General features: G+C 34.6%; 9 protein-coding genes and 1 pseudogene across 10 annotated transcripts, besides 1 other annotated feature; 5 read left to right on the top strand and 5 right to left on the bottom strand.

Annotated features, from left to right (window-relative positions):
* Nucleotides 1-9,064: part of a mobile genetic element that runs on past the window's edge.
* On the top strand, nt 108-695 carry TVAGG3_0318270 (KilA, N-terminal/APSES-type HTH, DNA-binding family; the record flags this gene model as incomplete). The annotated part of the gene is made up of 1 exon (XM_051230104.1): nt 108-695. One exon carries the CDS (start codon nt 108-110, stop codon nt 693-695), a length of 588 nt encoding a protein of 195 aa, XP_051099834.1.
* On the bottom strand, nt 1,656-2,187 carry TVAGG3_0318280 (P-loop containing nucleoside triphosphate hydrolases family; the record flags this gene model as incomplete). The annotated part of the gene is made up of 1 exon (XM_051230105.1): nt 1,656-2,187. A coding segment is annotated over one exon (532 nt), but the record flags the coding sequence as incomplete, so codon positions are not given.
* TVAGG3_0318290 (uncharacterized protein) lies at nt 2,224-2,670 on the top strand (the record flags this gene model as incomplete). The annotated part of the gene is made up of 1 exon (XM_051230106.1): nt 2,224-2,670. One exon carries the CDS (start codon nt 2,224-2,226, stop codon nt 2,668-2,670), a length of 447 nt encoding a protein of 148 aa, XP_051099836.1.
* TVAGG3_0318300 (protein of unknown function, DUF4108 family) lies at nt 2,687-3,106 on the bottom strand (the record flags this gene model as incomplete). Its single annotated transcript, XM_051230107.1, has 1 exon — nt 2,687-3,106. One exon carries the CDS (start codon nt 3,104-3,106, stop codon nt 2,687-2,689), a length of 420 nt encoding a protein of 139 aa, XP_051099837.1.
* Nucleotides 4,070-4,376, bottom strand: TVAGG3_0318310 (uncharacterized protein; the record flags this gene model as incomplete). Its single annotated transcript, XM_051230108.1, has 1 exon — nt 4,070-4,376. A coding segment is annotated over one exon (307 nt), but the record flags the coding sequence as incomplete, so codon positions are not given.
* TVAGG3_0318320 lies at nt 4,410-5,231 on the bottom strand (annotated as a pseudogene). The gene has a single exon. A coding segment is annotated over exon 1 (822 nt).
* Nucleotides 9,065-11,747: 2,683 nt separating the features above from the next.
* Nucleotides 11,748-13,545, bottom strand: TVAGG3_0318330 (protein phosphatase regulator protein; the record flags this gene model as incomplete). The annotated part of the gene is made up of 1 exon (XM_001300213.2): nt 11,824-13,374. The coding sequence occupies one exon, from the start codon at nt 13,372-13,374 to the stop codon at nt 11,824-11,826; it is 1,551 nt and encodes a 516-aa protein (XP_001300214.1).
* An 879-nt stretch (nt 13,546-14,424) lies between these two features.
* Nucleotides 14,425-15,767, top strand: TVAGG3_0318340 (8-oxo-dGTP phosphohydrolase protein; the record flags this gene model as incomplete). The annotated part of the gene is made up of 1 exon (XM_001300212.1): nt 14,940-15,740. The coding sequence occupies one exon, from the start codon at nt 14,940-14,942 to the stop codon at nt 15,738-15,740; it is 801 nt and encodes a 266-aa protein (XP_001300213.1).
* Nucleotides 15,768-16,113: 346 nt separating this feature from the next.
* On the top strand, nt 16,114-18,752 carry TVAGG3_0318350 (zinc ion binding; the record flags this gene model as incomplete). Its single annotated transcript, XM_001300211.2, has 1 exon — nt 16,115-18,622. One exon carries the CDS (start codon nt 16,115-16,117, stop codon nt 18,620-18,622), a length of 2,508 nt encoding a protein of 835 aa, XP_001300212.2.
* A 552-nt stretch (nt 18,753-19,304) lies between these two features.
* On the top strand, nt 19,305-20,901 carry TVAGG3_0318360 (uncharacterized protein; the record flags this gene model as incomplete). Its single annotated transcript, XM_001300209.2, has 1 exon — nt 19,377-20,192. One exon carries the CDS (start codon nt 19,377-19,379, stop codon nt 20,190-20,192), a length of 816 nt encoding a protein of 271 aa, XP_001300210.1.
* Nucleotides 20,902-22,033: the final 1,132 nt, after the last annotated feature.

The raw sequence follows: 22,033 nt of genomic DNA on the forward strand, positions 1-22,033 counted from the left end.
ACATGTACCAAATGCAAAGTATTTTGAATGCTCTTCGTTCTACAAAGCAAGCACGTCATTGGTTTGAAAACCAACAGACAAAAGAACTTTTAGAAGAATTTCCTCATATGTTTGCGACCGGTAGAAAACCGCGGGTCGAGATTCCGTACGAAAATCGTCAAAATTTGCCAAATGGTTTGAGAGGTTGGTATGTACATAGACTTCTTGTAAATGCTGTTGCAATGTGGGCTTCACCTCGTTACGCTTGTTATATTTTCATGATGTTAGATGAACTTCATAGACAAGAACGTGAAGAGCTAGAGAACAAGCTTGAAGCAAAAGACAAAAACATACAGAAAAGAATACCACGTTCGGTACCAAAAGGAAAGGAAAAGAACTATAAGTATATGATTTACACTGAAGAGATGGAAAATGAAGAAGACAGAGATATGGTTATGTTGCATTTAGTCAGAAGAAACAACAAAAGCTTTTACGACCTTGCTAAGATTTACAAATCTGACAGAAATTGGTTCTATCGCGAAAACTTACCGATTTCAATGACACCAAATGAAGATGTTAAACAGATAGTTCAAGATACGTTACCTCAAACACACTATGATATGAAAGGTTGTACAATACTTACATTCAAAGAAGATTTACCGCTACTGAAGGAAAAGATAACAGAGTATTTTGACAACTTCAAAGAAGAAGAGTAAATGAACCATTTATTTTTCAAGCTTGACACCAAAGATGGCTCAGGTAGCTCTAGATGGTAAATTGTCTTGTCCGAGTCCTTCTGGCATTCCGAGTCCTTCCTTCCAACAGGAAAAGTTTTTCCTTCCAACAGGAAAAAAATTTCCTTCCAACAGGAAAAGTTTTTCCTTCCAACAGGAAAAAATTTTCCTTCCAACAGGAAAAAATTTTCCTTCCAACAGGAAAAAATTTTCCTTCCGACAGGAAAAATTTTTCCAGTTGTCCGTCCGTAAACCATTCAAATTTTCGAAAATTGAGAACTTTTTGGCCGACCTTCAGGAAAAATTTTTCTTTCCGACAGGAAAAATTTTTCTTTCCGACAGGAAAAATTTTTCTTTCCGACAGGAAAAGTTTTTCTTTCCGACAGGAAAAGTTTTTCTTTCCGACAGGAAAAGTTTTTCTTTCCGACAGGAAAAGTTTTTCTTTCCGACAGGAAAAGTCCTTCCTTCCGACAGGAAAAGTCCTTCCATCCGACAGGACACAAACGAATGTCCGACGTACCACCAACCGAGTCCATTCCAAAGCCAGAAGAACCGACAGCCCCAGCACCACAACAGACTAAGACTCAAACACTTACATTTTTACGCTTGACTTTTTACAATTTGAACTTTGTTCGCGTAGATATGAATTCTGAAAGAAGTATGAGGGTCTTGTATGACTTTGTACTTCTCCCATAGTTCATGTCTGTCAAACTTACCTGCCATGGACTCTTTCATAAGTTCCATGAAATCGTCTTCGGACAATCCGGGGAAAAGTACAATCAGTAAGTATTCTCTTTACATCCTTACTTAAACTCTTTGCTGTCTGTACACAAATGACAACTGAAATGTTAAAGTGTCTGAGCTTCTTAAGAATTCGACACATGTCTTGTTCTCTGTTCTTTAACAAAGGATGAGAAGCAAAGTCATCTAAGATAAGAAGACATCTGTGAGGGTAAGTCTTCCAATCGTAAGATTGCAATTTCTTCGAAATGTATTCTATCTCTTTCTGTTTGTTTCTGAAGTGTTTCTTCTCTAATATTCTCTGCATTTCCTCATTTGGGTCTTTAAACTTAGAATTGACATACTCATTTATAGCATTGTACTTCAAAACTCTTCTTTGGTACTTCTTTATCCAATCTAACAACTCAGTATCTTTTATACATACTAACTTAGACTTTTTTATAATATCTTTGAACGAATTGACGGTTTGGTCAAATTGACCAGAAGTACTACAAATGACTACTAACTCATAGAATGGGTTCTTCTCATCTAGTTCTTGTTGTTGTGCAGCCATTTTAAGATAAGTGAAAGTCTTACCCGACCCAGGTGGTGCAATTAGACCTGTTATACCATTCTGAGCAAATAAGAACTTGTCATGTATGGGTTTTATCTGAGCATTTTCCAACTTCCTCTTGTTCTTATTTAAAACATTCTCAAATTTCTTGTCAATGTCAGCAAACTTTTTTTCTAACATATTTTTAGAAAAATTAAAATTTTTATCTTTTAGGAAATGTCTAGCGATTTCGCTATCTATATTCGAGACAAGCTTTTCGACAGCAAAACATCTGTCGACCATAAAATCTTACATAGTGTAAACAAGAAAGGTGAATTTGTTCTAAAGTTCTGTTTCTGGGAATATGACAAGAACCATAAAACCTTAAGCAGAGAAGTCTTAAAATTTGTCAATGACAGACTTGTTGACAGAGATGACGCCTCTTGGAGAGATGAAGTCCAACAAAACTTCTTAGAATGCAAAGAAGACACATGCGCTGTTCTTGAAAATGAAATAGAAAACAGAATAGAAGAGCTATTAAATGACAAAGCACTTTTACAAAAATATGGTTCTGAGAAGTTTGACATAACTCCACCAGAGAAGAAGAAGAGAGAAAAGAAAGAAAAGAAAGTAGAAGAAGAGAAGAAAGAACCAGAGCCAGAGAAAAAGAAATTTGACATGTAAAAATAAAATTTTATTTTTAGAACATTTCTGGGTCAATGTCAATGTTCTCTTCCTCTTTAGGAGCAAACACTGGCTTAGACTCTAAAATCTTTTTACCCAATTTACCTTGAACTTCAACTATCTTAGACTCATAATATTCATAGTCGTCTGCTTTCTTTGGTTCATAAGGTATAACAAGTTTGTATGCTTTGCCTTCTTTAAGGTTTGAAAACCTTCTGTCAAAACTTTCTTTGACTGTTAACAAACCTTCTATGTCTAAGTCTTCAAATTTCGCACCATTTTTAGTCACAATAGCAAACTTAACTGGTTCGATGTTCCAAACTTTGTCAAATGTAGACTTTTCAAAATGGTAGAAGTAAACATTCAAATATGTGAATGGGTCTAGTTCTTCTTTAAGTCCTGACATGTACTTGTTGACTGAGATGAATTTCGTCATCTTTTCTATCGGATAAAAAAATATTTTTTTTTAAAATTTACTCAGAAAAATTTTTCTTTGTATATACACCATTCTGTACGTCTAAAAGACTTTTGACATTTGCCAAGAATGTTCGTTTAGACGCTGTCATATAACCATACTCTTGACAATACTGTTTATACGAATCGTACAATGACCTTTCATCTAAACACTCAAAGTCAGTTTCATCTATGAACAGTTCATATACACTCTTGTTTGCTTCTAACAATGTTTGTCTCTCTTCGGTATGTGGAATTTGTCTTGGATTGAACTTAGAAATATCTAATGTCATGAAATATGAGAACAAGTGGTTGTAAAAGTCAGATGTCAAAGTTTCTGCTAAGTCGTCAAAATATTCTGTATCTTGCATATGAGCTTCTGACGTTCTGACAACTACATATCTTCTGTCAGAACTTTCTAACTTCATCGGAACGGCGTTGTTTGAAACCATGATGAATTTGCAACATTTTCACAAACTCTTTGGTCTTATATTTTCTTTCAACAACTCCAACTTTGTCTGTTATAAGACTCTTCAAAGCATCTGAGTTCAAAACTTTTGTTGTATCTATACTTTGAAGTTCGTTACATACTATAAGTTTCATATTCTCTATTGAAGAGTTAAATTTACCGCAGATGTTTTCTAAGTTTGTCATATTCGGGTTCGAATAGCCCTCTAACAGTTTGCATAAGATATCTGTAAAGAAAGTGTTCTTACCTGTTCCTTGTTTTCCAATTATGATGAGAGCAGTTTCATTTTTAGCACTTGGATGTTGTAAGATGTTTGCAAACCAACATAAGATATACTCATAGACTCTTTCGTTTCCATTGCATATAATTTCTTTGACATGGTCTAACCAAGCTTCTATAACATTTTCTTTCCATTCTACTTGTTCGTATTTATATCCAGTGAAGATAGAATAGAAGTTTGGAGAGGTGTATAGAACTTTATACCACGAACTGAAAAATCTTCTAACTTTGACAATAAGATATCCCAAGCATCTAACATCTTCATACCAACTTGTACGACTTTTATTTTCTTAAGTTTCTGTTTACATTCTTGTTCTGAAACTATTGTCGCTCTTGGTTTGTTAAAGACAACATCCCATTCTTTCATGACATAACATTCTGGGGCAGAGTCAACATAAATGACTAAACGTTTCAAATTTTCGACTGCTTTGTTATAGTCTCGAAATGGACACATATTTCTGAACGCTTGGAAGTCATAAAAATCTGAAACGTCTATTCTGTACATTTTTTTATATAAAAATAAAAAAAAATATTTTTTTTATTCTTGAGCTTGTTGTTGTTCTTGACTTTGTTGTTGCATTTGTTCCATTTGTTGCATTTGTTGTTCTTGAGCTATTTGTTGTTGAAGTTGTTCTTGTAGTACAATACTTTCACCAGTTGCATCTTCCAATTCGAAACTTTCTGCCGTCATTGACAAATACATAGGACATAAAAGTTTTACAGGAACAAAGTTTGCGTCAACTAAGGTTAAGTTTATGTTTGCTAAAGTGTTTGAGTTTACTAAAGCTGAAAACTCTGCATTCGAATGAACAATAGGCAAACCAGCAGAGAAAGTGTTGTTTATACGCATGAGTATCTTTTGGTCATAGTAGTTTCTGTCGACATTCGAATAGCACTTTGAACCTAAGTTTGAAACAATATATAAAATAGGTGTACTTAAAGTCAATGGAACAGACACCTTGTATGACACCTTTTCCTGTTATAGGAAACTGTTGGTAGTAAAAACCAGATATAAGTTTTGTATTATAGCTCATATCGTTTATACTAAACTCAGTCGGACATCCAAACATAATGAAACCTGCTCTAGTTGCAGCACATGTTACATCCGTCCTTAAAGTATTAAATAAGTCAACAAAACCTGTTGGTGGTATATCTGAGTAAGTATCTTCAAAGGAGTATTTTTTACCATTCACAACAAAAAATCTTCTGGTGTCAAAAGAGCAAAACAGGCTTTAGTCGTCATCGTGTTTAAGGTCAGTTTACAATATCGTCCTTGAGGACTTTGTAAGTTTGTTGTTATAGAATTATATGACTCAGGGTTTTTAGTCGTAATAGTATAAACCACTATGTCTTCTGCCATTTACATATATTTAAAAGTTTTTCTGAAAGTGGAGAAGAACTTCATCTAAACTTTCACATGGCGTTTCTTGAAGTTCTCTGTCTAAGAAGTTCAAATATTTTGTAAAGACATAGAACTTTCCTTTGTCTACACGAACAAACAAAACAGGGTCTTTCATATCGTTCAAAAGTGTGTAAAGTCCTTTACATGAAATAAAGTCTATATTGTTTTTCTTCAAACATCTTTCAAGAAGTTTTGACATTTTTACTTAGCAAGTAAATTTTAATGAAATGTTGTGGTCGTCAAATATTTTTATGACGTCTGGGAAACTATATTTTAAGTTCAACGTTTCACCTCCTTTCATAACGTATATCTTGTCAATGACATTTATATGAAACACCACAGCAAGCAATGTCGGGTTCTATTTCTTTGATGTTTATATCGTCTGCCTCTGTCAAAAGTTTCAATAGTTCTTTCAAAACTTCATGAGGTGCAATGACATATGAGTTCACTTTTACAGGGTTGTGTTCGACCAAGTTTAACATTATACCAAAGCTGACAAATCTTCTCCTGAGTTTTAAGTTTGTCTTTAAGTTGTTGGTAGTCGTTTCGAATATCTGCAACAGAACTTAAGTCTCTGCTAACTTCAGGGTATGTTGGTTGTTCTTTTACAGGAACTATTGTTATACCATCTTCGTCTTCGTATGGTTTCCCCACTTCAACATCTCTGTCTTTGACATTGACAACAACACTTTGACTGTTTGTTTGAGTTGGTGAATTTAACTTCACATCTGCCATCGCCATTAAACCTTTTGAAACACTTACGCTTCTATTTTTCGGAAATGACATTTTACTTAGAATAAAAAGATGGACGTATTTGAGTATCTCTTCGAATTGAAGCAAAACAAAGTTTACACACACAAACAATACAAGTTCATTGACAGAATAGTTCTTTATACAAACAATGGAAAATGTTATAGAATAGCAGTCTTTGCTGAACCAAAATATTTTCATAAAGCAAAGAAAGTTGGTATAACCGAGATGGTGAAAGTTCTTGAAGCAGACAAAAATATAACAACAAAACTGACCGATATTTCTAAAGGTAAGTTTATAATACAATATTATATCAAAACTGGCGTACTGTCAATATTTGACGGAGAGAAGTCAGTTCAAGAACAACTTACTGACCTGCTGCCAAAATCTGCTCGATGGAAGCTGTCGTTATACCAATCTGAGGAGCCCCAGCAGGTTTCATCGAACGAATCTTCAAAAGAGCATCTTCCGTGAAAAGTGCTATTGGTTTTGTAAACTTCTTTGCTTTCAATTCATCTGGACCGTCTCTGTCACCAGTATATTGTATTTGAACTGTACCAACAGTTGAAATACCACCCATAAAGTCTTCTGAGTCAGCAAATGGAATGCCAAGCCAAAAGTTTGAACGGTCTCCATTTGTATATTGAGTTTTTTGACCTCCTGTATGAGTCCATACTTTCACATATGGCATAATAGAACTTTGCATTTCAGGGTTAATGGTTGTTGTGAAGTTGTTGTTAAAGTTCATAGCATCTAATGTCAAGTTGTATGACCTCATATCCTCAACTGTAGAATATTCTTCTCTTGGATAATATTTGCCATCTATGTTTATATGATATTTAATACCAGGGTTGTAGAAACAAGAATAGTCATTTATAGTTCGTCTGAACAGTACAAACATAGTATCTGCATGTTTCATTGCAGTTGTTAAGGCAATATCTGTTCTTGCACCTGGGTCAGCACTTTGGTTTCCAACTTCACCTGCAAAGTCTTTGACAGATATTTGGTGTATAGGGAACATAAGTGGAACTGCAATATATTTGGCAGCTAAAGCATTTGAAATATCTGGGTCCAACATATAGACTGCAAGTCTGCTTTCTATTCTCTTGCATTCAAACTTTTCGCATGTGAACTTAACTGGGTCCCAAGCAGTTCCAGCAGCATTGAAGTAGTAGTTTACTTCAGTGTTGAGGTTTGAGAAACCAAAGTCTAAGTCAACTTTGTCTTTGCAAAAGTCACAGAACTTGGCTCCACCAGTTCCAGCTACAGTAAGAGTGAATGGGTCTTGTGTTGGTGCAATGACTAAGTTATTTTTGCTTGGAGTAAGTTCGATAGAAATTTTTCCTGCCCAGTTTGGCAAGTATCTTAAAAACCTGAAGATGAGGAAAGATGACAAAGGAACTCTAAGTTTCAGTTTTACTTTGGTTACTGCTTCCATTGTCCAGAAAGGTTAACATAAACTCCTGGAACGTTAGGGTCAAGTCTTCTTATTTTCTCAATAGTTGCATACTGGTCTGTTTGTTCTCTAGCTTGTGGTTGTACTGAGTTTCTCAAAGCGAACCATTCATAGTTTGCCCATGTTACTGTTTGAACTAAGTCAGAGTTAGAATATATCTTATATCCCATGAAAACTTCTGGAGCATATTGGTATCCGACATAGAAAATTCCATTGCAACCTTTCTTGTCAGACAACTTGGCAGAAGGTTTTATTTCAATGTCTTGTTCCACGTATAAGAAAGAGTTGTCAATAGAAATTATATGAAACCTGTCGCAAGCAATATCTACTGTTGTTGAAGAACCTTCTCCAAACTCACCTACGTTTCCATAAGAAACAGCAGTTGTATATTCGTAAGTTCCAGGAACTATTTCTGACCTTCTAATGGCATTGTCGCATTCGTTATACCATTCGGAAACATTTCCATTCATGGCATCCAAAACTGTTGGCGTTATATTCTGAGCGGCGTACATTTCATATGGGTAAAAATATAGAATAGTTGGATTTATATGTCATAATAGAACCCACGTGGACCAAGCTTTACTTTCTTCCTGACTGAGTTTTTAACTCTTCTTTTTCCTTCATTGCCACTACTTTCACTAGATGAAGTTACTTCTTCACTACTTTCACTTTGTTCTACTCTTCTTCTTCTTTGGTGTCGCTTTGGTAACTTGCCCTCTGCTTCAAGTTGTTGCATCTTTGCCTCATGTTCACCTAGTATGTTGTAAATTTCCCATGTCCTTTTTGCCTTTGGGCTCTGGTCGCCCATCTCAGGTAACCTATATCCTAGAAAGAGTTTGTCATAGTTTGTATTTGAGTCTTGCGTATTGTTTGCATGACTCTTTCCTGAGTTTCCGGTTCAAGCTCTTCAAACAGTGCCTGTCCATATGGAATAAGCTCGTTTCCAAATATATGTTTTTGTAGCCATTCTGGTTTTCTTTCCATGTTACCAACTATATCTTTTGTGAATGGGAAAGCTTTTACCCAATCTTTCAGTCTTGCGTCGTTTATTTCTGTAGTTGGTTTTATTTTGTCAAGGAACATGTTTTTCAATACTAACATTTCATTTGGTACTGTCCATTTGAGTTTTCTTAAATATTCATCCCTTCTCAGTTCATTGTCTGCAAAGTAAGTTTTTATGACATTTTGCAAACTTTCGTTTGCAAGGTCATGTACAATAGGTTCTCTTCCTTCTCTCCCTAACTTTCTTTCTAAACTCTTCACCAAATATACCATCTCTATGGTTCTGTGTAGTTCTTTGAGATAAATGTTCTAGAACGTCAGGTGTTATATTTCCATCAGCCATGTTCATTTCATACTGGTCCAAAATATCTGCATGTTTCATATCTTTCAATGGCATTAAAGCCGCGCTTAAAATACCAGCTATATCTGGTTCACCATTGACTTCCATTGCGTCTACAACTTCTTGGAATTGTGGTTGTAAGTTTATGAACCACCTATCCGGGTTAGCTTTATGACCCCATCTCATTGTAGTTCCATCGTCTGCAGAAACAAAAGTAGGTTTGTTTCCATCTTGGTTAGGTTCTGAATGAACTTTAAACAATGTTTCATTTCTATATGTTTTCTTGAAATTTAACCTTTTATTTTCACCGAGTTCATCCGAAGATTGAACGTTAAATGCTCGTAAGTAAAAAGGGTTGTTGTATTTGTGTACATTTTCTTTCAGTACTTCCATTCTATGCTGAATATTTTCATCTGGTGTTGGAGTCTTTTGTATGTCGGCAAACATTTTTCGATATTCTTCTACTATGTCAGCCGAATTTTTTTTAGACTCTTGGAAATATTCCATATTCTCCGCATACTCTTGAGGGTCAAGATTTTTCGGCTGTTCCAAATCTTCATCTAGTTCTGTGAAGTTAGTTTCCAAAGGAGGACTTGTTCGTTTCCTTCAGGCTCTTCTAGCTGTTGTTGCTGAACTATTTCTTCCATGTCTGGTTGTATCTGAACTTCTTCCTGTGGAGTTTCTTGTACCTCATCTGCTGGCATTTCATATATTCCGAGACCGTTTTTAAAAAGTTCCCTTTCTAAGTCATCCGGACTCATAAACCTTTCTTCTTTCGTTCCGTCTCTATTTTTTACGCGTTTCATGAAGAGAGTTAAATTGTCATTTAGCTCTGACATCAAATATCTCGGAGTAAATTCATCCATGTCATTTGGATGATATGCTATTAAATCATATCCCTTAGCGAGCTTGTATTTTCCAGGTTTGAGATTATATCCCCTTTGGTGCAGAGCCATAAAGCTAAATAGGTTCGGGTCAGTATTTCCATCCTTGAACTTTCGAATAGCTTCTTTATATCTGTCACTAAAGTCAATAGTATCTGGGTAACCATAGTCTTCTTTAAGCATTTTTAAGAATTCTTGGTTTCCTTGTTCTCTACTTCTTTTATGTCCTTGCTCTGGTTGTGGAGGTGGTTGTTGTGCAGGGTTTTGAACTGTTGGTTGTTGTGCTGGTTGTTGTGTTGGTTGTTGTGGAGGTGGTTGTGTTGGTTGTTGTGCTGGATTTTGAACTGTTGGTTTTGGTGCATGCCTGTGTCTGTGTCCATGTGACGATGTAAATGTTTTAGGTAGTCCTGGTGCAGGTGCTTCTCTTGGAGGGTTTGGTGGTATATAAGTTCCACCAGCTGGCACATATGTTCCATCTGCAGCGTAATGTCCTACCTGACTTTTCGTTCTTAAGAAAGCATTTACTAGGTCTGTTTTGGTCTGTTGTAACTCTTTTTCTTGACTTTTCACAACAGTTGCTCTAACGGCGTCATAGGCACTTTGAACTGCCTGTCTCGTTGCTGCATCTGTTATTTTCGTCATATTTTGTGCTACTTCTTTTAACTCTTTGTCGAAACCTTCAGACTTCAGTTTCTTTCCAGATGAGAAGTCGTTCACTTGTTTCACCTTACTATGAAGAGCTTCGAAGGCGTTCTTAAAGTCAGCATTTGTTAAAGCTTCATTTGAACTGTCTTCATCCGCTTGTATTTTTGTCCTTATTGACCCTATAAGCTGGGCTGCTTTAGCGTTGGCTTGGGCATCTAACCAGTCATTGTTAGCTTTTATATATTCTGCACTTTTCATTGCCTTTTGCATGGCTGCGTCGTTATTTTTACTTTCTTGTGCTAAGTTTTCATACTGTACGGTTTGGTTCTGCAACTGTAAAAGTTTTTCTGCCTTTACATTTGCTTCAACTTCTTTTTTATACTCATCGCTATCCATATATGTCTTCAGGGCTTTTTGTTTTATCTCTTCATCTTTCAGTACTTTATATTGAGTAGTATGGTTTTTCAAATTTATGACATCTTGTTCCATTTTTGCTACTTCTGCTGCTTTTTCTGACACTTTTTTCGCATATTCCTCTGTACTTAGTTCTTTCAGTTGTTCTTCTTTCTTCTTTTTCTCTACGTTTAACTCATTGAGTTTCTTTGTGTGTCTGTCATATTCTAGTTTCTTTTCGTTTTCACTTATTTGCTTCTGTATGTCTATGTTTGACTTTTTGACATCTGTTATTTGATTTTTGAGTGAACTCAAATTCATTTGACTTTGAGGGTTATAGGCTGTTCCGTCTGCAGCTCCACCATAGCCTGCCATTTTCGCTAAAAGTGCCGCTCTTAAACCTCCACTCTGTGCACCAACAACTCGGTTTAAAAGCATAGGATTGCTTGACATTTGTTGCAACATAGTGGGGTCATTCAGCATTTGTTGTTGCAACTGTTGTTGTGGTGTCAGTCTTACTATTGGATGTTTCAATGCTCTCTTCCTCTTACGTATATTCTTACGTAGCTTACGTGGCATTTTAAGTGAAGTTAAAAAGCGGTTTTATACTAAACATCTTCGGGGCTAGAGGGCACGAAGTGCCTGGAAGCCCCAATACTTTTTTTTTTACCACCCTCGAATATACACAACGAAAACAAGAAAACTCTTCTTCAACCCAAAGTTTTCTGTGAAAGCATTATTTCTTGATATAGAAGAAAAATGTTGCCACGAATGTGAAGAGCTCACTGTTGCATACAAATTATTTCAACACATACTTCAATGTCCAAACTTTTTTGCTTGTGTAAAAGCCATCTTATCCTGTGAAATACTTTTAAAAAGGTTTATATGAGCTATGTTGATGATAAATAGCAACAAATTCATTCTAATGACATCAAGAAAAAAATATTTAGAAGGATTTGCTTCATTATTAGGAAATGGTGCAAAATGATAAAATGCATAAAAAATAAAAAAGGATAAATAACATTTATATATCAACAAAACAATAAACATATTAAACATGATAATTTTGACAATCTGTTCCTAAAACGTAGAGTACTTTGAAACTTTGACAATGGGTGCCAGTGATGTACTTTGTGCAGTTTCAGTAAAAAGTTTGGACAACTCACCGAGTTTTTCGGACAAATAAACATCTCTATCTCTAACTGCAGCAGCACGTGCAATAGAGGCCCATGATTTGAGTTTTTCTTTGGAATTATTCAAGTCTTCCTGTTTCTTCCTATTTGCCGAGCGACCCATAAGCCTAGAAATGGATGTCATTGAATCTTCTGCAGCAATTCTTACAGTATTTGACCAATGGTTACGTGCATTCTCAATGTGTACTAGTAAAAATGGTAATATTTTTGTCGAAGCCTGCGAAATAAGCTCCATTAACACAGGAGAGATAATTATCTTATTTGCCTTTTCTGCAACCTTAAAGGATGGTGAATCACAAAGTGATCCTATGATCTTGAACGCCCTTCCGAGTAATCTGTAATCGATATTTCGTGCAAATTCAAGAGATTGAACAAGAAAATCGAGCATCATCTCTTCTTTCGCAGGTTTCGATATAGGCCAGATATTAATAATAAGGCGAACAAACTCATTCGTATTGGAATAGTTGTTTGTAAAGAACATTTTCAGCAATTGTAATAATGGGAAATAAAAAACACCAAAATGCTCATGGCGTATCAATGGCAAGAAATGGCTATGGTAATAGGGCTTAATAATGTCTTTCAAATTGTTATTCGACTGCTGACATGAATAAATTATTGAAAGAGCAGAGTAAATGCCACATGGATCAGGGTCGAAGTAATCAGAGATAAGAATACGAATAAGTTTGGGGAATATCTCAGGAAATAGTTTTGGTTTCGCAGTAAGAACATTGACGTAAAATTGAATTATCAATTCTCTTTCTCTTTTATCTTTTGAACTCAATACTGGTAGTAACTGAACCAGAAGATCTATGTTAAAGCCTTTGTATTTTGGCATATCACGATACAATGTATTTAACATGCGATAAATATATTCCATGTGCTCAAAATCGAATTCTTTGAATGCACCAACATCAGGATTAAATAAAGTAAGTTCATCAAGTTTGTTCAAAGGTCTAAGTAAATTGATTTTGATTACATCAAGGATTGTATCCTTTATTTCATCATCTGATATCGAGTTTAACCCAAGAGTAGTGAACGAGTTATTAATTTCGATGAGTGTATGTTTCTTAATATCTTTTGCTTGGCGATCGTTGCAAGGATTTTCGAAATCGCACAACTGTTTGCATAAGTCCAGTTTCTTTAGAAGTATTGATTTAAATTGTGAATCATTTGGCTTAGGTATTGGTGGTAATTTTGGTAATTGTAGAGAGCGAGTCGTTTTTTGAAGAAGGACTCCTACACGAGGTGAATCGAAATTACCTAAATCAGCGTCTGGCAATTGATCAGTATCTACAGCTTTTAACTTCGGAACCTCATTCTCAGGTAAAGGAGACAATTGTGATCTACTCGCACTATAAACTCGTCTAAGAGTTCTAGAAACAGTAGTCGGAGTATATAATGAAAGGGAACTTTTGCCTTTTGGGTATCTTATTAACATGAATAATCTATATAAAAAAATTGCTGAAAAGTGTGAAGATTTCAGAACTTTACTTCTATTATTCAATTCTATATTTTATTTTTTTAGATCGAAATAATGCTTGTATGTATCTAATAAAAATAAATGAACTCGGCAATATTTTTGATCACACAATTGAATTTTTGAGATGACATTCAATTAGAGAACATTGAATGAATAATAAGTATAGATATTAGCTGCATGTATTTTCACAAAAGTATTACATTGACACTTTTAGAAAACCAACGTGCAAGCTTGATTTTTGTTTTTATCTGAAATCTCACGTTATCCCTCAACCGTTTGCTTCCATATTCCTAAGGTAAAATGCTATTTAAACCCGTCATTTACAAAACATTTTGTTTTACAGTATGAAAAATCATGTTTATTATCCAATACAATCGACGACGAAAAAAAGATTAACGATTTCTTGGTCGTTGTCTCTAAAACCTTTGGGCATCATTACGAAATGAATGATAAGATGCCATATATTCAAAACTATTCGGAAAAAAGACAAAAGTTGAATTCATTACGTGATCATATAGAATGATTCAAAGCTATGAATTAAATTTAGGTAAAAATATAGATCTATACTTTCATTCTACTTTGGTTGTTAGCTTACACAATTCTTTCAATTATTCTTAGAGAATTATTGAGTTATATAAGCCAGCATTGATCTGCTGAACATGAAAATAATAGAATCATATACAATTCTTTAGGAAAACAAATATATATTCTGAGTATCGAATGACTTTCACTTAAAATACGTTTTATTAATTTATATGACGCAAAAATATTATATAACTCATGTTTTAAGCATGATCATGCAGCTTCAAAAAATCGTTTTCTCACATAGCCTTAATCCAGAATAAGATAAGGATTAGAACTCACAAGCAAAACATCTTGACGATACAGACGGTTTGTCCGGAAAATTCTTTGCAATTTAAGGTTATTCGTTATCTTCTAAAATAAATTATCCATTCATTGACACGAAGCAAGGATATCACATATCATTCAATTTTTTAGGAATTTCTTTCAAATAAATGCTTCCAATCTTATTTACCATCATCTCTTCAAAAACCAAATACGGAATTATGTGTGATGCTGGTAACTCTGGCACACGCGCATTTATTTACACGTGGGAATCTGGCCAACAAATTCCGAATGTTCATCCTCCACCAGAAATAGCACGTTCATATAGGATCAAACTTCCAATTCCAATAGCAACTGCAGTTACAAACATTAATGCAATAGAAACTATATTTAGCCAGATATTAAATTTTTGTAATGGAAAAATTCCAGAAGAATACATTGAAAAGACAAGATTTTTCGTTTTTGCATCTGCAGGAATGAGATTACTACCGCAAAAAGATCAGACAATGATTTTAGATAAAACATATGATTATTTACGTGAGCACAGTCCATACAAACTAAAGAGGCGATACATTAGAGTTATAAGTGGCATTGAGGAAGGTGTCTATGCTTGGATTTCTGTAAATTATCTTTTAGGTAATTTAGAAAACAACACACATACAGTTGGAGCTCTTGATATGGGTGGAGCTCCATTCCAAATCGCAATAGAAACACCAGAGTCTGTGAAATCTAACTCAATACATAGAGTTTCAGTTGGTCAGAAGTCTATTAACCTATTTGCACACTCATATCTAGGATATGGAGTAGATGAAGGGCTTAGGAAAGTATCAAGATCCATATCTGCTGTTCTAGATCAATCTCAAATACAAAATCCTTGTGTTCAAAATGGATATCATACAAAAATAGAATCAATCGATGTGGAAGGGACAGGTAACTTCTCTTCATGCTCAAGATTGATTAATGCCATGCTTTTGAAATCAGTTGAATTCAATTCTATATCAGTACCAAATTTAGAGTATATTGATAGATTTGTTGCTATGTCTTCAATATACTATACAAACAAATTCTTCAATTTATCACGATCATCAACACTTAAAGAGCTTAAAACACAAGCTTTAGATTTTTGCCGGAAAGACTGGTCACTGCTTCCAGATCACATCACAAATATTAGTTATTCTCCAACATACTGCTGGAAAGGTACCTATCAATACAATGTTCTTTCAAAAGGGTATAAATTTAAAGATTCCAACGTTGTAATCGATAAAGAAAATAAAATCAATGGCGTTGATTTGAGTTGGACTGTTGGTTCGATGCTTAGCGAGATTACTGAAATAGAAATTGATGATCAAGAAAAATTGACATTTAAAGACTTCTTTATTGCAGCATTGTCTGTTGCAATTTGTTGTATTTTATTATATATTGCCGGGTTTAAGCGCTTCAATTGGCTTTATATACGAAAAACCCGCAAAATGTTATAACTTTGTTTTTTTGTATTTGTAAACGTAGCCATTTACTTAATCTATGATATTTATGTGTACTAATTTATACTTGCAATGACATTTTCTCATATCAAGTGTTCACATTGAAATTATGCTTTTGAATCTTATAAATTTATTTGGAGAAACATTTCCACTCACAGGTTATTAAATATATCCAATAGTTTTTAATGGAGGTACCGGTTCAGTTCTCAACAAATCCAATAGACATCGGAATAAAATCGATTTATAGCGTCCATTTGACCGAAAATCAATATTCTCACACAGAGGAGCATTTTATTGCAAATCGAAATTACATAAAAATTATGAGAAAAAATATAAAATAATAAAAAAGGTGACAATTAATTGTTAAACGAATGAATCTTATACCTGTTGCTCCACACTCAGAGGACTTTGGTCTTATTGAGTATGAGTTACAACTTCAGCTTAATGCTCCAAAGCTCAAGGTTTCAGAGTGCTATGTCATTTCAAATCCGCATGTTGAAGCATCATATATGAATTATTTCAAGACATTAACACCATCCAATGTCGTTGATGTATTTGTTCCAGCCAAAAACATCGATCAGGCGATTGCTGATATCGAAGAGAACGGAATTGCCGTCAATCCACAAACTGGTTTCCGTTTCAGGGTCGGTTCCTTCGAGGTTGACAAATCCAAGCCAATGATTGAAGTCGTCAGACTTACAATCGCCCTTGGCAACACATTAAATCACTTACAGCCATCAACACAACTCAATAGCAATACATTTTCATCTGATGCACCAACAAGTGGTCTCCTTCGTGCAGGTTATCACTCTCTTTGCATATCTGAAAATCATGACTACATTGTTTTCAATTCTGCTCAAATCAAGACATGCAACTACATCAAATTCAAGGGCGGTTCGAACCTTGACCAACCACGCGAGGAGGATGATCTTTGCGAGCAGTGCGGTAGAGAATTAGCTACAATCTGGTGCAAGAACGATAACGCAAAGTTCTGTGCCAAATGTGATGCCGAAGCTCATGAAACAGCCATTCGCCAACGCCACGTACGTATGACTCTTGCAGAAGCACGTGCTCTTATGGAGTGCTGCCCTCACCATGAGGACACAAGAGTTGAATATTTCTGCACTGTTTGCCAAACACCAGTTTGCTTCCAATGCAAGATGATTGGCAGCCACTCAAAGGGTGCTGCTGCTTCCCACCAACTTATTCCAATCAAACAAGCTTACGAAGAGGCTTTAGAAGCCGCATCTCACAAAGATCCAATCTTTGTTAAGAGAAAACAGGAGATTGACGAGAAGATGCAAGATGCCGATGAAAGACTCGCTCAAATCATCAGAAACGAAAAAGATGTCGAAGCTGAAATCATGAGATTGGCAAATGCTGCAATTGAAAGAGCCAGACAGCTTGCATGCGAAAAAGCAGTTACAGTCAGATCTTCCAAGCTCGAATTGGAAAGAAAATCTGCAGAAATGGAAACATTATCGAAATTCCTCGAAATCGAGAAGAAATACTCAGGACCACTCAGCTTCCTTGCTGCATACGACAGACACTCGATGATTGTCGCAACAATGCAAGGAACAGAAGATTTACCACCAGATCTTACTGTTGAAGGCGATCTCTGCGTTTTCGGAAAGCTCGATGTTTGCCCATCAGCTGAGAAGCCACGCCAGAGCTTCATGCGCGATGGATTTGGCGTAAGAAGAGAATCAAATTCTCCACCAAACCAACCACAGCCACAGAAGTCATCTCCACCACCTCAGCAGATCGTAGAGTCTCCTAAACCAGCCCCTCTTTCTCCTCCAAAGCAGCAAGTCCAGCCAGCTCCAGCATCTCCACAAAAACAAGAGCCAAAGCAGACTCCAAAGGAGCAGCCGAAGCAAGAGAAGGCACCAGCAAAGGCGGAAAAGCCAAAGCCAGCAAAGAAGGAAGAAAAACCGGCAAAAACAACAAGAAAAGACGATAAAACAAACAAATCCAAATTAAATGACAAAAATACCAAAGCAGCCGGAAAAACCACCGACAAGAAGAAAGGCACAACACAGCGCACAACACCTCCACCACCTCCAAAACAAGAAGAAGATGATGGAGACGTCGATTCCGCTTCAATGACCGAGGAATCCCAATCACAAGCACGTCCATCGGTTGTTGCAAGAAACATGCCTCCTCCACCAGCCCAGAAACCACTTCCTCCTTCACCGCAGAAGGCCGCTCCTCCTGAGGAACCTCCGCAGAAGAGGATCAACCCAATCCTCTACAAGCAGATCCCAGAGCCACCATCAATTGTTGAGATGGCCAGGAGAAAGGAAGCAAAGAATAAGTCAAGAGGCATTGAGTTGTCATTCCAGCCATTCGAAGGCAGTGAAGTTATCTCGAACGCAAGCAGTGCAACAGCTCTCTACTTGTGCTTCCCATTCAAGAACATGCCGCAGACACATCTCCTCTTCTCATCGATAAGAGATGGAAGAAGCATCGAGAGAATGCATCAACTCATCGATAACATCGGAATCACTTGCGTTTTGGTAAAGAAAGATGACCTCATTTTCGGAGGTTTCGCAGCTGCAAAGTGGAATTCTGATGGAGAAGCATTCGGAAACCAGACTTCTTCCTTCTTGTTCTCCATTTCTTTGGACGCATACATCCCGTACAGACCACACATCGCTGATGCTTGCAACTTATACGCAACAAAGGACACTTTGACATTCGGAAGATATGACTTAGTTTTGGCTGATGATTTCGACAACTGCTCAGCTGTGATTGAGAACTCCTATGGCGTTGGATTTGACCCAGGAAGCACTGAAGCACAGACATTCCTCGCTGGAGAACCAACATTCAAGGCTGATGCTGTCGAAGTTTGGGGCTTCTTTACAATTGATCAGTAATTTTTTTTTTGAATTCCTACTTTATTTTATTTTATTTTTATTCCTTTTTTATGTCATTCATCAATTATGTAAATAGTGCACCATGATGTGTTTTAAATATGTTTTAAAAGTTAGAATGAATCGAATTAAAAATAATTCCAAATTCTTGTAAATTGTAATGAAAACATTAAATTTATATTTTGATTTTGTATTAACTCCAAAGTGGCATCACAACATGTTCAATAACTCCAAGATGGCATTGCGATATTGTATGTAAATGACAATATTTTTGGATTATTATTTGATTTTTTAAAATAAGGGTTCTTAGTTAAATAGTTGATGAAGTTAGGTGAAAATGTAATATATTTTTGGTTGAATACTCATTAGATTGCAAGAAATTGATGATATCATTAAGACAGATAATTGATAGACTTACATATCGCTTTATTCGTTTTTGTTGATATTTATTATTATTCATGAACTATATAATAATTCCCTATAAAAACATTTCTCTCAATAATTGAATAAAATTATCCAAGATTAATTTTGTATTGAATTAAAAATTGTTGATGACTAGTTAAATATCTAATACACTTCACGATCAACACAAAATTTTATGATAGGTTTCAATTTTGAAGTATGAGGTTTTTTTATCCAGGATGAAATTCAGTAATATTAATTTACAGCATGCGGATATCAAATAGTAAATTTTGAAAGAGTAAAATCTGAAAAAATGCGTACGATCATAAAAAAAAATTTTCCCTCATCCATTTCAATGTTTTTCTTGTTTCGCTTCGCATCTTCAATCAGTGTTTGTGTTTCATCACAAAAAAGACAATGCCCAACTGGATATGAACAATGGAACAACCAATATGGCATTACAGAACTTCTTGTTTACAATTCTACGTTCAATTTAGATCTTGATCACATAAATATGCACAATATATCACTTGTTTTAGGAAAAACAAATATCACACTAACTACAACATCTAATGAATCACAGATAATTGAGAATTTAACACTTTCAAACGCCGAATTTTCAAACCAATCAGCAATCATAATTAATGGCAACATAACAGTCGCTAACACTAATTCACAATCATACGCATCACTTATTGGTGGCACTTATGGAAATATAACTGGTGTTGTTTTCAATATTTCAGCCGAATTTATTCCTGGATCTTTTATATATCGTACAATGACAGATTATATATTATCATTCAGAACAATACCTAAAAACGTTCCTACAATTGTCTTTCAACAGAGATATGAACAAGGAATCCCAAGATACCTCGAAACATTCTTCTATGGAAGTAAGAGCGATGTAGCAGCATTAGAAAAGAGAATTTCAGAGATATTCAGGTACGAAAAGAATGTAGATGATCATCCATTCTGGATTCACCACGAATTGACATCAAAATACCTTGATGTTTATCTTACAAACATAGATTTGTTCATGAGGTACTTACTTTACTTTTCTGCTATCAGTGCTGGTTTATTGTGTGCCGTTTTCATTGTTTTCTTGGTTTATTACTGTAAACATACAAGAGGCAAGAAGGAGGCACCAAGTGCTTATCTTGCAATCCCATAATTTCAAAGTTTATCGTTTTTGATTAGATTTTATTGTAATCTTTTTCGAAAATGTTTGATCTTTTAATATTACCGTCACTATCAATAAAGTATTATTTTCTTTCTTTAGCAAATGCTTTTCAACTTTATTTTTTAGGCCAAATATTCCTCATTTACTTGACCATGCTTTGAGGCAATTTAAACTTCCAATGAAATATGGCGAAAAACACAATCTCGATCATATTTCCAAAATAAGAATAAAACTGTAAAGATGAAATTTGGATTGAAAAGTTCACGATAAACCATTGATTTTTTAGTACAATTCATCGAGGAAATTATGTAGTCTCACATAAATGCTTTCATTTTGTAAAAATCATGACCTTTTGACAAATTTTCAACTGAAAATAAAGGTAACTAAACTCCTTTCGCCGATCCGATTTGCCCCATATTTAAAATATAGCTTGCATATGTAGAAGAAAAGCTAATTTTGAAGTACGCCCGAAATCCACCAACAGGATTTCGAGCTACTAAAAAGGTACTTTTAAATGTGATTTTTTTTTATAAAAAATTAAATTTATTTTAAGATCAGACTAAAAACTAATTTTATGGAAAATCTATATCGACAAATTTATTACTTATTGGGTATATAGATTTTTTGATTATGGCGATTATGTCTGATATGCTTCCAATAAGCCAAAACAGTGTTTTGGGAGTGATTAAATACAAAAAAATCTGGCGATGCTTTACGTGGCAAATGGTCGAATGGTTATTACCCCTTACTATTTGGTACCGGGGACGCTAGTTCGAAACTGATGCACTATATTTTTTTACAAAATGCGTTTATTAGGACAGGGTAAAGAAAGGTTGCCAATATAATATATTTAAATAAATACAACTAATCTAGCATAAAAAAACTATTGAATATTTGAATTCAATAAAAATTTATATAAAATACATGTAAAGCATAAATTACTATATAAATCAAGCTGTATTTTGTTTTAAACACCGATTGTTTCATATAATATATATTCAACTCAAGTTTCTAATTAAGGATTTCATATAAAATTTAGCATATGATCAGCAACAATTAAAATTAGTATTACAATTAATAAATTTAGTATAAAAACATATAGATTTAGTATAGATTTTATAGCTGTAATAAAAGAACTATTATAAAAGAGTAATTTACTGAAATGCACCTTATATTTATAAACAAAACTTATAACGTGTTAGTTACATATAGAGTTGAAATTCATAGATAGCATAGAGAAGTTGGGATCTTGGCTTAATGGTCATAATATAACCAAATTAATTCAAAATTTGAAATTTTAATATTACTGTAACTATAATATATGGATATGTTTTATGAGATCATAATAAATGACATGTTAATGTAAAATTTAGAATAAAAAATTATATTTTTTTAAAAAAACATTGTTCATGAGTGTTAATTGGAGAAGTAGTAAATTAGTTCAGTTTGCAAGTGATGATGGTTAATCTAACTATAATTACAATCAATTTTTAAAATCTTTGATTTATTTTGGTGATAATTAAGAGTGCAGTTGTTCTATTTATAAACTATTTACTATAGACGGCACTGGTGATAATAAAAATCAAGCAAAAGCGCATCTGCTGTTGCTCGACTGCATAAAAATTGTAGTTAAAATTTGAATACTTTACATAACTCATTTGTAAGGTAAATTAATATTATTAATTTATATTAAGAACAAATAAATATGAAATGTATTTTTTTCCAAAAAAAAATTAAGAAAAATGCCATTTTTATCATTGTTGTTAATGCCCCCTAATTCTTGAATGATTTTCGGGAAAAATAAATACGAAAAGAGAAATCATAGCTGCCAG

The sequence above is a fragment of the Trichomonas vaginalis genome, chromosome V (genome assembly GCF_026262505.1).
Source record: "Trichomonas vaginalis G3 chromosome V, whole genome shotgun sequence".
Classification (NCBI taxonomy): domain Eukaryota; phylum Parabasalia; order Trichomonadida; family Trichomonadidae; genus Trichomonas; species Trichomonas vaginalis.